General features: G+C 41.5%; 1 protein-coding gene across 2 annotated transcripts in view; it reads right to left on the bottom strand.

The window, feature by feature from the left end:
• Positions 1–13,885, bottom strand: part of HECTD4 (HECT domain E3 ubiquitin protein ligase 4) — a 5,422,508-nt gene that overhangs the window by 3,712,900 nt on the left and 1,695,723 nt on the right. For both annotated transcript variants that reach the window (XM_044068422.1, XM_044068423.1), the window contains exon 14: positions 7,384–7,454. In XM_044068422.1, coding sequence (XP_043924357.1) covers positions 7,384–7,454 — 71 coding nt within the window. The remainder of the gene's footprint in view (positions 1–7,383; positions 7,455–13,885) is intronic.

Genomic DNA, 13,885 nt, shown 5'->3' with positions numbered 1-13,885 from the left:
GGGGTAGTAAAAGGAACTCTCGAAGCCTTTTCTTAGAATCCGAGTAATCCTGGCCTTCCTAGTGGAAATGTTCCCACATGGTATGCAAAGTTTCCCCAAAGGAGTAGTCTTCAGGGGGAGAATTGCCAGTTTCACATGCTGAAATATCAACAATTCCTGATGTCTCAGTTGAAACAAAAAATTAACACACATTCAGAACAGCCTGCATTTTTTGCAGACAACTGGAATCTTCAGCCTCAGAATCCTCATAAGGTGGAAAAGTGTAATCCTGTTCCTCAAAAGAATCTGAGGAGAGAGAAACCTGGTCAGAGGATGCATAATCCTCCTCGTCTTGGTCTTTTATCAGGAGGGGGATGGGAACCCCTGATAAGGGTAATAAAATCTTCAGCCATCTTAAGCATCTGTTTCTTAGGCATGGGGCCTTAAACTGTAGCCTGAGGTACAGTTTTCTTTGGTTTTAAAGGAGTTTTAAGTTTAGCATAAGATTTAATGGTGAGTGTAATCGGTCTGAAGACACCTTCTGCAACCGAAGGTGTTTCTGTTGCACCGGTGTCAAGTTCTGCTCCGGTGACGGTAGAAGGCTGCATCGGCCTAGTGGACTCCGCTTGGGAATCCGCAGCTGTCTGGGGTTCCAGTTCTGCGGTCATCAGGGGCTGCGTAGGCGCCTCACTGAAAACCAGAGAACCGGCGACAGGCCCAACTGAGGCCTCGGTGTCTGGCTTATTCCTAGGCTGCCTGTCCTTATCCTTGCGTTTTTTTATGTGTAGTGGTCGTCGGCTGCTCCGACGGCATGATATAATTAAATTTCCTACCAAACTGATGCCGTGCGAAGTCAAAACGGCGTTTGATAGTTTGTTTATTAAAACTAGCGCAAAACCTACAACCTATGACGTCGTGGTCTGGGCCTAGGCAAGGAATACAATAGGAATGGAAGTCCTTATGAGGTATTTACTTCACACAAGAAATGTAATTGTTAACTTTTTCTGACATCGGACTGAGGCAAGAAAATGTTCCCCAACGGGGTACTTAGCTTTAATGAAGACTTTGGACTGAAATTCAAATCGAAAATCTCAGGTGCCGGCCGACCGGGACTTGCGAACTGCTTCTGCTTTGGGCACTGCGCGGCAAGAAAGACTGGAGAAAATGGCGTCGGATGCCTCTTAAATACTCCTGGCGCACTGACGGCAGGGAGGAAGCGACAGCAACCGACGCCGGACCAAGACTTTGGAATTCGGGCCGACTGCGGGACCGCCTGATGGCAGGATAACCCAAGTGTGATGACTGCAGCAGGGTAACACGAACATCGAAAATTTCAGGAGTCGGCCGACGTGCACTTGTGAACTGCTTCGGGCACTGTACGGCAAGAAAGACTGATGTAATGGCATCAGCTGCATGCTTTATACCCCTGACTACCTGACATCATGTAAGATGAGACAGCAACTATCGCAGGACCCAAGACTTTGATAATCAGGCCGACTGAAGGATTTACTCACAGGGGCACCCTTTCCTTATGAAAGGTCAGATTGGGGGGGGTGTTGCAGGATAAGGCCTGAATTTCAGATATGCTGCTAGCAAAAGTGAAAGCGATCAAGAATATAGTTTTTCATGACAAAAACTTCAAGTCACAATTTGCGGAAGGTTTGAAAGGATAACAGACAAGAGACTGAAGTAGCAGATTCATATCCCATGGTATGGAGGGTTCTTTATATGGACGTCTGAGCATTAAGGATCCTGTCAAAAAGGCTTTGCAAAGTTTATGGGACACAAGGGCTGAACCATTTAAACCAATATGAAAGTTAGAGACTGCAGCAAGATGCACTCAAATAGTAGAGGTTGAAGCTCCTGTTTCAAACAGTAAAGTCAAAAATTCCAGAATTCTATCAACAGATGCAGAATATGGGTCAAGATTAGAGTCTAACAACCGTTTAGTAAACTTTAGCCACTTGTTGAGGTACAATTTTCTTGATGGAGGTTTGTGGCGGGCTAGAATGATGCGTTGGACCAGGGAGGCAAGAAAAGAATGCCTGCCGATCATGGGAACTGGAAAAGCCATGCAGTGAGCTTGAGATGCCGAAGATTTGGATGAACCAGCCCCTACGGGTGGGACAAGAAGTCTGGAGTTGGGTCCAGTATACAGGGTTACTGAAGTAGATGAGGCCACAGGAAGGGAAACCAGATCAGTCAAGGCCAGAATGGGATGATCAGAATTATTCTGTTCTTCGACCTGTACCTGTTGGCTTTCTTTAGAACCTGTGATATTAGAGGATTAGGGGGAAAGGCATACAATAGACGGAGGGGGGTAATCGTGAAGGAGAGGGTCTTTCGGTCACTTCCCCAGAGGGGGGGGGGGGTTAGGACAAAGTAACTGCTGCAATTGTTGTTCAGAGTGGATGTGAACAGGCTGCAGCAAGGTTGGCCCCAACGGCAGAATATCTTTTCTGCCACCACTGGATTGAGAGACCACTTGTGAGGCATGAGGATGGTTCTACTCAATTTGTCCATAACCACATTGGAGCTCCATTGAATGTGCGTTGCTAACAGAAAGCAGTCAGAAGATACTGCCCACTGCCATACTGAGTGCTTCCCGACAAAGAGGGTAAGATCTGGTTTCCCCTTGATTGTTGATGTACCAGACTACTGATATATTGTCTGTTTGAATCGTAAATTTTCCCATAGGGAGGGTTTCTTGAAATGTCTGCAGCACTAATAGTACTGTCCTCATCTCTAGAACACTGATATGTAAATTGGCCTCCATCTAGGACCAAGTGCCTTGGACTATCCTTCCCAGACAACCCCCCCCCCACCCTATCTAAGACGCATCTGTGGTCATTATGGCTTGAGGCTGAAGAAAGACAAAGAGACGACCCAACAAGATTTCGTTGGAATGGCCCACCAAGATTGGTCTTTTTTGCAACAACTGGGGATCAAATTTGATGAGACATCAGTTGGTTTAGAAATGACCATTGGGAGGCCAGAAGCCATTGAAGAATCCACATGTGATATCTGGCCATGGGAACTAGGATAACAGGCTGCCATTGACCCTAGAGACTATAGTATGAGTCTTACTGGAACACTTCAGTTCTGAATAATGTGATTTACCTGTGATCTGAGCCTTTGCATCCTTTCCAATGGTAGTGATGCAAATCTCGTGACTGTGTCTATTACAGCTCCAGTGAATTCCAGATGAGATTTTTCATAATTTATTGTGATTCCTAAGGTGGTGCAAAGATGAAGGGTGTAATCTCATGCCTTTACTAGTTGATGCCTGGTGGTAGCAGTAAGAAGCCAGCCGTCGATATGGAAATACTCAGAATCCTATCAGTCTGAGATGCACTGCTACCACTGCCATGCATTTGGTAAACACCCTAGGGACTGTGGTGAAGCCAAAGGGCAGTGGCCGAACTGATAGCGGCTAGGTCCCAGATGGAAACGCAGGAGTCTTCTGGAGTACTTGTCCAGATCCTGAAGATCTACTGACCACATCCAGTCTTCTTTTTCCAAGAATGGAAGTATTGACTGCACTGAGACCTTCTGGTACTTGGTTTGTTAGACTGATTTGTTCAACTGGCTGAGATCCAAAATGTGTCTCCAGTCCTCTGTTTTTTGTTTGGGTACTAAAAAGAACCTTGAGTAGATTCCAGATCCTTTCTACTCTGGTGGGACTGACTGGATGACTCTTGTCGAGCAGTTTTTGAATTTCTATGACTGCTGCTTCCTTGTGACTGGGTGGAATGTCTGGGAATCTTTTTTGTCTTTTTGGTTTCATAGAAAGAGGAATGATGTATCCTCTGGAAATAATCTCTTGCGCCCAACTCTCCATTGTCATTTGTAGCCAGACATGTTGGTGCAAGGATAATCATCCCCTGACTATCAGGCATCTGTTCAGGACCGCTGGCAGGAGTTAACAGAGAAGGAATCTCTGGACCCATGATTTTGTGGGCCACCTCTGCCTCTAGAATGTTGTCTTCAATTATTGCTCCCACCTCTGCCCTGGGAGAAGTCCTTGCCATGCAAGTCCTAGAAAGGCCCTTGGGCCTTTTTGAACCATAGCCTCCCACTTCTCTGGTTCCTAAAGTAGGGCCGTTGAAGAGTGGAGAAGTGTACGCTCACAGCAGAAAGCACCTTCCCATATTTCTCACATCTCGCTAGCGTGTCTTTAACCTTGGACCCAAACAGGGATGATCCGTCAAATGGAGCAATGATGAAAGAAGATTTAAATGGCTCCGCAAAGTCACACAAGCACATCCTGGCATGTCTCTTGATGGCTACACCTGAACCTGCTGCTCTTGTCGTCCCTTCAGCTGCATGAGCAATTAGCCTCATGGATGAATTGGAAATCAATTCAAGAGTGGCGAACTGAGAGGTAACCTCATCTCGGACCCATTCAGCTACTGCTCCTGCGAGAGTGTCTGAAAGCTCTTTGATCAAATCTCTCTGCAACCTAGTGAAGTGTGCCATATAACTTAAAGGACATGACAGCAAAGGTAGATGAAGCATATAGTGCTTCCCAAACCTATCCACAGTCCTAAATTCCTTGTTAGGAGGATGGATACTAGGACTTCCTTCGCAAGTTCCTTTTTGGTGGCTACCGCTTTCACCATGGCATCCAGGGGAATACTCTTGACCCAATTCTGCTCACACTTAGGTGCATAGAGAATCTGGTCAGGTCTTTTGGGAACCGGATCGCTGGAGTCAGGAATTTTCCAGGCCAGCGATGAGTTTAATAAACTTACCAGTGGGCAGAAAGATCCAAGACATAGAGGGCTGGGCACAAAAAGCCTCTAGGTACACCAACTCCTCTGAAGAAGGTTGAAGGGAAGTCCAGCCACCTCTCTGCTTCAGGATTTCTAGGATGGACCCAAAGAAAACATCACCAGGGTTGACCTAGGGAAACCTTCCCCTTCATCAAAATCAGTATCCTCTGTGAAAGACTCCTCCAGGGAGTTCAAGTGCTTCCTCTTGCACTTTTTCTTCAACAGTACCTCTTCAGTGGGATGCTTTGGAGAAGTATCCAAAGAAGAAATCACCATGGTGGATCGCTCCTGAGGCTTTTGTGCCCTCTTTCCCAGGGATGAGGCTAGAGGAAGCTCTGGTTGAGAGGACACTTAAGATACTCAAAGTGCTTGCCATCCCTGTCAGGCCGAGTCCACAATGGACAAAGCCTTCTCCTGATTTGAAAGGTAGGACCCCCCCTGTAGAGGAATGGAAGTCTGGAACCAAAAAAGACACCTTCGGAACCATGGTCCCACCCCGCACCGAAAAAGCCACCTCTGAAGCAAAAGCCAGGGTCAAGCTTAAGAATGCAGAGACAACGAGGGGCATGGAAGGCTCTGAAAGGATCAAAGTCGAATGCTGACCCTTGGAACCAGCAATGAAACCTTGACCCAAGGAGGTCTCCGGTTCCGACAAACCGGAAGAGCTCAAGGCAATCATTGGTGCCAGAGAAGAAACTCTAACTAGCACTGAGGCAGTCGGAGCAGGGCAAGTCGATGCCAAAGGGCTCTGAACACTCAGCTGGAGGCGGCGGAGGAATCTGAGAGGGTGTCAAAGGAGGACTGGTTCCGGAGCCAAGCTGGCTGGGAACAGAGGATGGAGGCAATCACTTCGCCATCAGGAGCTGGTCAACCAGTCTCATTATGTCTGACTCAGACTCTTAGTTGACTGAACAGAGGAAGCTGAAGGGGACCTTAAGTGGTCTTGGTTCCAGGAAAGGACTGGGTGGCCAGTCAGCAAAAGGGTCCACTGATGGCGAACAGGTGGTCCTTGTCTGCTTTGGTACTGATAAACCCACTGGTACCAAAGCTCCTGGATGTCTACTCCAAGATTTGATATCAAATCATCCTTACCTACCGGTGCCAAAAATGCAGTCAACACCATAGGTGGTTTTGTCAATTTAGTAGGTAGTTCCGATGAACTTTTCGGAACAGACTGTGGTCATTTTTTTGACAATGAAGAGGAGGAAGAGGTGGCTTCAGTTCTTGGGCCAGAAATGGCATCTTCAAAATCACCCTTTGATAGCCCCTTCAAAATAAGTTTGTTTCTCCACTCAAGATTCTGGTGGAGAAACCATGGCAAATTGCACAATCCTCCTGGAGATGGACTGTGCCTAAACAATATACACAGAAAACATGCCCATCTAAGTTGGGCATCTTCCTATCACATTTATGGCACCTCTTAGAGATAGAGGTGCCCTTGGTTGACTTACTGGCCATGCTAACAAAAGAAAGGCTTAAGATTGACGCACACACTCACAGGAAAAGAGAGACAGAGAGAAAAGTCTCTCTCTCTCTTTTTATTTTTTTTGTTGAAGGGACAGGAAAGGGAGAAAAAAAATTACCAATGATGGTAATGAAGATTACCCTGAAGTAAGAAGGCAGAAAGATATAGTACCAAAGATGGTACGTTAAACTACCTAAGGGTAGAAGGAAAGTAAAGGGAGAAATACTTACACGCACACAAAGAAAGGAGGAGAGAGGGGCAGGAAGAAATAAATAGAAAATGCACAGAAAATACAGAAAAATATAGAAAAAACTTACAGTATAATAATGCCAAAGGTCAAGAGATAGGTCAGATGTGTCTGACACCATGAATCGGCAAACAAGATCTGAGGTAATTTAGTGAGGAGCATTACAGGTAGAGCCTATCTCAAGAATTTGGGAGACATGAGCTGAGAAATGGCCGAGTTGGTTCCGAGGCTCGGAATCGAGCCCACAGTCAAGGATTATGTTAAGACTGACAACATCAAATTAAACATTTAAGATTTCCTCACCAGTCAGATAACTATCTGCTAATTCTTAAAGCCAAGCCTGAATGACTAACTGACAAAACGTTCAGAGCTACACATTTGTTCTTGAGGAAACAGCTTAAAAAAACAGACATCTCTTTTATACCAATGATGCTCTGATGTCTAGGTAAGAGGGGCATCTGACCAGCATGAGAGGGGGGGGCTAACTCTAGAAGGCAGGCTGGACATTTTCACTTCGATGACAGAAATCCCAAGAGTTACTTTTGTAACAATAAACTATACAAAGAACATCTAAGCTTCTCTTCTGGAATCCTGACAGAACCATAAGAGTCCAAACACCATGAATCAAAGCATTAAAGGCAGTCTAGTACAACTCAGAATGCTTTCATTATTTATGTATTTACCAGTAACTGAACAGTGCTACTCGCATCATTTTTCAGTCATGACCTAGTTACAATACAAGGCAAAACAAACATTGATAGAGTGACACAAAATAAAAACCTCAAAACAACATGAGGTTTACTTCCAACTTTTCTAAATGAAGTATAATGATGCTGCATCAACACCAAAAAAGAGAATCAGATATGCCGACCACAAAACTCTCTGGGGTTAATAAAAGAGAAAATAATTTTACCTACCTTCTGTTAAGACCAGCTTCAGAAGATTATTAACTTCGGATTCACCAGGATACAGTATGTTCAAGCCTGAGCTGAAAAGTAGAAAAAGACAAAACTCACAGTTAGCAGTAGATACATCAAATTCATCAGAAAAATTAATTAAAGCTACACATAAGTGTACAATACAAACATCTAAGAGCACTTAGCAAGCTACTTTAAATTTTGCTTTAACACTTTAAAGGGAAATAGTCTATAAAATGCAGAAATAACCAATGCACATTTAACATGCTTAAGATGTACAACAAGTCAATGACAGTCTCATAGGATTTATTTTTGGAGATTATAAAATGTTACATGTATTTACTTTTTTTTCATTGCCTGCTTTACTCCTTTACTCCACACAAGGTCATAAGGTAGAAGTCTCAGTAGGCATAAGGCAGAGAAAGCAATCCTGAATGGGACTTCTGCATTTTTTTCCCTGCAATGGAAGCTAAGGACTAAGTGATTTCACTAACACACGCTCCCTACTGCATAGTCCTAGGGCAATTTAATCCTTCTATTACTCAGGAAACATAATTACCAGATAGGGACACATGGGTGTGTATTACATACACACACTCACACACATTTTCATATATATATGTAACTATGTATCTATACAGGTTTACTATCAAAATGTAGAAACATATTTGTTTAAGTAATGACTTACTAAAGAAAAGTCCAAAATGAAACCATTTAATCAAAACAATGAAAGTGGTAATGTGGATTATTCAAAATTCAGTATTATCAGCATTACCCAACATACCTTGCCTTCTGCTGATTTCCTACCAACGTTTTGAAGGGGGTTCCCCCCTGTGCCCCCCACACCCCTGTTTATTATATATACATACTCCAAGATCACACTACAGTGAAGAAAAGGGTCAATTTCCCAATCCCCACTGTAGTGTGATCTCCAATCAGAACACCGACCTCACAGGAGCGAATGCACTCTAGCATTCGCTCTTGTGGATTTGAACATGTATGGATGGATCGACATTATGGAAACTTGGAACAATGATTATGACCCTGCAAGTTTCGCACGACTGCTGTACAACATTCAGATAGCCAACTATATATATATATATATATATATATATATATATATATATATATATATATACACACACACACACACACACACGCACACACTTATACAAGCACACACTTGTGCGCATTTGTGTTAAACCAGTTTGGAGGGCTGCTAAGATACCTACATGTCTTTGAGATGCAGAAGAAAACTACAGCAACCTACAAAAGCCTACAGACAAAGAAAGATAGGCAGACTCCATACAGAAGACAACCCCAGCGAGAAATCAAACTGGAGAACCAACTGCCATACATTAACAACACTTACCTCTGCAGCATTTGGCCATGCAATATTATACTTCTTTTTAAAAATAAGCAACAAAAGAAAGATCACTACAAGGAAAAGAGTACAAAAAGTTTATAAGTCCAATGATTTATCTGTCATTAAGGCAGTGCAATGACTGAACCTCAAAAAAGTAGAGCTGAAAAACTTTCTGTGGTCACAGATTTTAAAAATTCTGTTGCAAGAGGTCTTAAAAGAAATATGTCTAAACCAATTATAAAACTTAATTAGCGGTCAAACAGGGATCGCTCACTACACTTAGTACTGAAGCAAAAAAAGTGACAAGTGGGAACTAAACAAGAAAAGCCACCACAAAGCTACATGCCAGCAAGGAATGTAAAATCAGTATTAGAAAATGTAAAATGGAAGTACAAACTTAAGGCCACTATAAATACCAAAGGAAACTACAAATCTTTCTTCAGTTACATCAGGAAATTAAGAAATAATGTTCAAAAATGCACTGAGCTTATCCAGAACATCAGACTTTGTGATCTCAAGGATATAACCAATATATTAGAAAACAAACTCAGCACTGACTTTGAATCACCTACCCATTTTGTTGACCTCCATCCCTGAAAATATTGTTTTTCCTTAAGTCAGCTTGGAACAAGTTTTAGAACTGTAGAGAAAAAAACCTTTGATCGAAAAGAAAAATAAATATATGTATTACTGATATTGATGGCCAAGGTTATCATAAGCACTGCTGTCATTACTACATCTGTTAAGGTTGTTGATGCCACTGTTATTGTGTGTTGATTGCATTTATTAATTCTACCTTCATATACTGTTGTGCATTAAAGAATGGGCAAGCTTTACATCAGCACCCTGACTGGAAAACGAAAATTCTCCATCATGGTATTAATATAGAAGTAATGCCTGCTGATAAACGAGTCAACCACTTCATGGCAGCATATTAAGCTGCAGTGGAGTTCGGACTGGAAAAGCCTAATAGCCACCATTACTTTACGCTCACTAAGCAGCGCTTTTGCTGTTTAGCAAGTGTAAAATGTAAAAAAATAAATTAAAATTCAAGTGTGTGTATTTATGTCTGTGTGTGTAAGTGTATGCATGCACGTGCGTGAAAGTGAGAATGATCAATCTGATATTTTACACTCACTAAGCAGCACTTTTGCTGTTTAGTGAGTGTACAAAAAAAAAAAAAAAAAAACAGAAAAAAGTGCATGTGTATGTATGTATGTATGTGTTTCTGTCTGTGTGTGAGTGAATGTGTGCATGAAAGCAGAAGAGACTGTGTGTATGAAAGAGAGAGACACAGTGAATAGTGAGACTGACCGAGCCGTTATTTTACATTCGCTAAGCAGCGCTTTTGCTGTTTGGCGAGTGTAAAATAAAAAACAAAAGAAACTTAAAATAAAAAAAGTGTGGGTGTGTGTAAGTCTGTGAGTGATATTGTATGTGTATATGAAAACAGAAGAGACTATGTGTATGTGTGTGTGTGTGTCAGTGAAGAGTGAGACCGATCCCTGGCAGCATACCTCTTACCTCATATCTGGATAAGCATAAAATAAACGGGGACAAATGATCAAAATGGCAATATATATATATATATATATATATATATATATATATATATATATATATGTAGAGAGAGAGAGAGAGAATTAAGTTTGGCTGTCTTTGTAAAATGCTTTAGTAATTACTGGTTTCAGCAAGGTGTTATTTTACAACCACGGGGTCTGGAGCGCCATCTGTGTGGAGTCCGCATGTCCTCCCCAGTGGTCGAGTGGCATTCAAAAGACATGCGTAGAATGGGCGTGCCTTCGCTGAAGGTTGGGCGTCGGGCTGGCACTGCAAAAATATACTGCCAATCATTAGCAGACCCGAGTTCCGCTGTGGCAACCCGTAACCGGGAAAAGCCGAAAGGAGGTGGAGCAAGGTATTATTTTATGGTAGATTTGAACTTGTTGCAAGGAGTTTAGGTAAAGAAAGAGAACTCAGAATATAAGGCAAACGTACACAGAAGAACAGTATGTAAAGCGAAATACCGCGCTTGTAACATACATGCTATACATATAAAGTTGAGAAGTAGGGAATAGGAAGGTAATGAGAGATAAACCCCAAAACTTAACTCCTACAAGCTGACACAGTCTACCTTTCATACTGTAATTTTTATGTTGCTGGCAACACTCTCAAACATGATTAGCCTTTCAAAAATAGCTATTTTTTCTGTTTGCAGGAGCATTATTTGACTGTCTATAAAAGGAACCAAAAAAAATTAAACACCTGCACATTTTTTAAACTGTTATGTTTTGGATGTAAAATGCTTCCTCCAACACCATTAACATACTACAGCAAGTTTGAAACATGAGGGGGAGAAACTGCTTTACATAAAAAAAATATAAAAAGAATAATATAGTATTTAAAATAAATAAGTAAAAGACAACAATTATACAGAGAGTCTATTCTCGAAGTGCAATAATGCCCTCCAGGGTGTGTGTTAATATGTAATTAATACCCTTCCAGGGGTGTAGAGGCCCTCCCACACATTAACACAGACCCTTGTCAGCCATTACCGCTTGCTTAATCTTGCAATTTAAAAGATTTATTTTCAGCCTTTCAGCAAAAGGCATGCAATTAAGGTTTGTTTTCCTGGTTGGGATGCCTCTGGACTGCATCCTGCCTACAGCAAAAAAAACATGTAATTTAAGACTGAAACACATGGCCTCATCTTCTGAAATGTTGCTCAACATCTGCACCCGGTATTTGTTTTCAGCAAAAGCAGTACTACAAAGAGGTGCTAACACCAAGTACATACTTCAAAGCTGGATTCTAAAACTTAAAGCGTCATTCTCAGCCACTAATACATCAAGAGGTCAGAAAAGCGGGATAAAAGTTACAGGATGTGAAAGAAAGTAATGGCTGCACAGGCAGTACACTCTCCTCAGTCCTTAGTCAAAGAAATAATGAATGGCAGAAAACAAATACTAGTTCAAAGGCTAACAAGAGCAAGAGAATTGTGTCCGCAACTGGACTCAACTTACTTAAGAGACAAAATACAAGAATTCCTACACCTCTCTACTGGAAGAAGATATACACTGCAGATTTTTCAGATATTTATTTGAAATTTTTTCTCCAGTCATACTTGGGCTCCGGTTAGCTAACACAGGCATGCTAACTCAAACATCTTTGCTGGAGGACTGCTGTACCAACATACACCCCAAAAAAATGGAACAGAAGACTGATACTGCATCTTGTTAATCCAGGACCTGGTCAACCTATGAAAGCAGATCCATTTTGGAATGAAGGAGGATGTAGTATGCCAGGAAGACATCCCAACACATCGACTTGAAAATTAACTGGATTTTTGCCGACAGAGGAGCCAGCATGGATATGCAAGGTACTATTTTCAAGGTTTTTGAAATTCCTAAAAAGGGAGAAAATGCAGAATGCAGAACTGTTTCCCAGTGCTCATCAAGTACCAAGATACCATTAAACAAGGAGAATCTGCTAGCATAGGACTCTGACACAATGTTTGCTTAGAATGACCAGTAACACTTGACAGGCCTGACTGTTATGTGCTGAACTAATGTAAGTAATTTTTTTCTGACCTTTCCTCTGTACAGAAATTATTTTTTATTGACTGATGTCTACTAGGAATAAAGGCAGTAATTTAGTGCAAACGAGTTAACAAATTATGTTTTTTATACAAAATTAAAAACTAGTACATGACAGCCATTTTCAATTTAGCTTTACCTAGGAAACAAGTGTGAGCCAGTTTATTTTTACTTGCAGTTAAATTCATAGCTGATACAAGAAAGTATTATATTCCAGCCTAATTCCTTGTCAGCAGCTAAAAATAATACTTACTTGGGAACAGTCAATATTCCAAGGTGCACTCTCATCAGTGCCAAATCTTCACTATCCAAGCCTCTACTTAAACTGTTCAAATTCAGCCTACCCACAGGGTTTATACCTGATGTCTGGAGAACAGTCACTGTGACTCCCCTAACACAAGGAGAGACAATCTACAGACTCAGGTAATTATAAGCCAATCGGCCTTATATGAAAGGCCACATAACTATCACAGCAGAACACATTAATGTGAACATAAGCAAATTAAATGAACTAACCCAATCAGTTTGGTTCAGTGAAGGGTAGATCCTGTCTGCTGAGCCTAGTAAACTTCCCTGAAAAGATTACAGAGGTTCTATAAAGTGGCGACACCATGCATTCTGTTTATTGTCACCTGTCCTAGGCTTCTGACAGACCGCATGCTGGCATTACTGAAATATTAAACTAACAATATAAAACCCTACACTGTTCAGTAGATTTCAAACCAGCTATGCAACAGATCCCAAGATACTAAAGTTGCTGGTACCTTCTCTGTACATAAAACTGGGGTACCACAAGGATCCTGTATGGCATTTACTTTGTAGACATTCAAGCCAATAACCCAGACGTGTGTTAACCAAGTTTGCAGAGAAATGCAAGCTGGATACTTTCTTCTGCTCATCCATGGATGCTAAAAAGCTCCAACAAGAGCTTGGATATATCAAAACAGTCTTAAGCGAAATGATATAATGTGTAATACTTTAGCTTTGGGCAATAAAGCTGCTTCCACCTCATTTGTTATGGTACTCATCTTCAGACAGACAAGATCATCATAACAAATCTAGGTACTTATGTAGATAACTCTCAATCATTCAATCATGTCTCATAAGTTCATAGGTAAACACTAGGCCAGCTTGGCCTTGTAGACTATTTAAGCCTAGCTAACTTCCCCAAAGGTGAGAATCAAACTCTGTACCTTGTGATTGTAAGGTAAACACCTTAACCATATGTCAACTCTTTAAATTTACAGATGAAAACTAGGCGAACTGTTCTGAATGGCCTAGCCAATAACTCAAGGTAAGAATCAAACTCTGTTCCTTGTGTTTATTATGAGGCAAATACCTTAACCATTATGCCAGACCAACCTCCTGTTTCAAGCAGTGACAACAAATCCTTCTCTTTGGCCCTGTTAATTTCCAATGGAATATCTTCAAGTTCTGAAGAACTCATTCAGCCATTGTAATTTTTCCTTATCAGATCCATCATGGAATACAATACCTTCTTTAGGATGTATAAATCCAGACATATCATTCAAACAGAAAA

Source organism: Protopterus annectens, chromosome 4.part0 (genome assembly GCF_019279795.1).
Source record: "Protopterus annectens isolate FY-2018-M chromosome 4.part0, PAN1.0, whole genome shotgun sequence".
Classification (NCBI taxonomy): domain Eukaryota; kingdom Metazoa; phylum Chordata; order Ceratodontiformes; family Protopteridae; genus Protopterus; species Protopterus annectens.
This window is presented reverse-complemented; position numbering and strand designations above follow the sequence as displayed.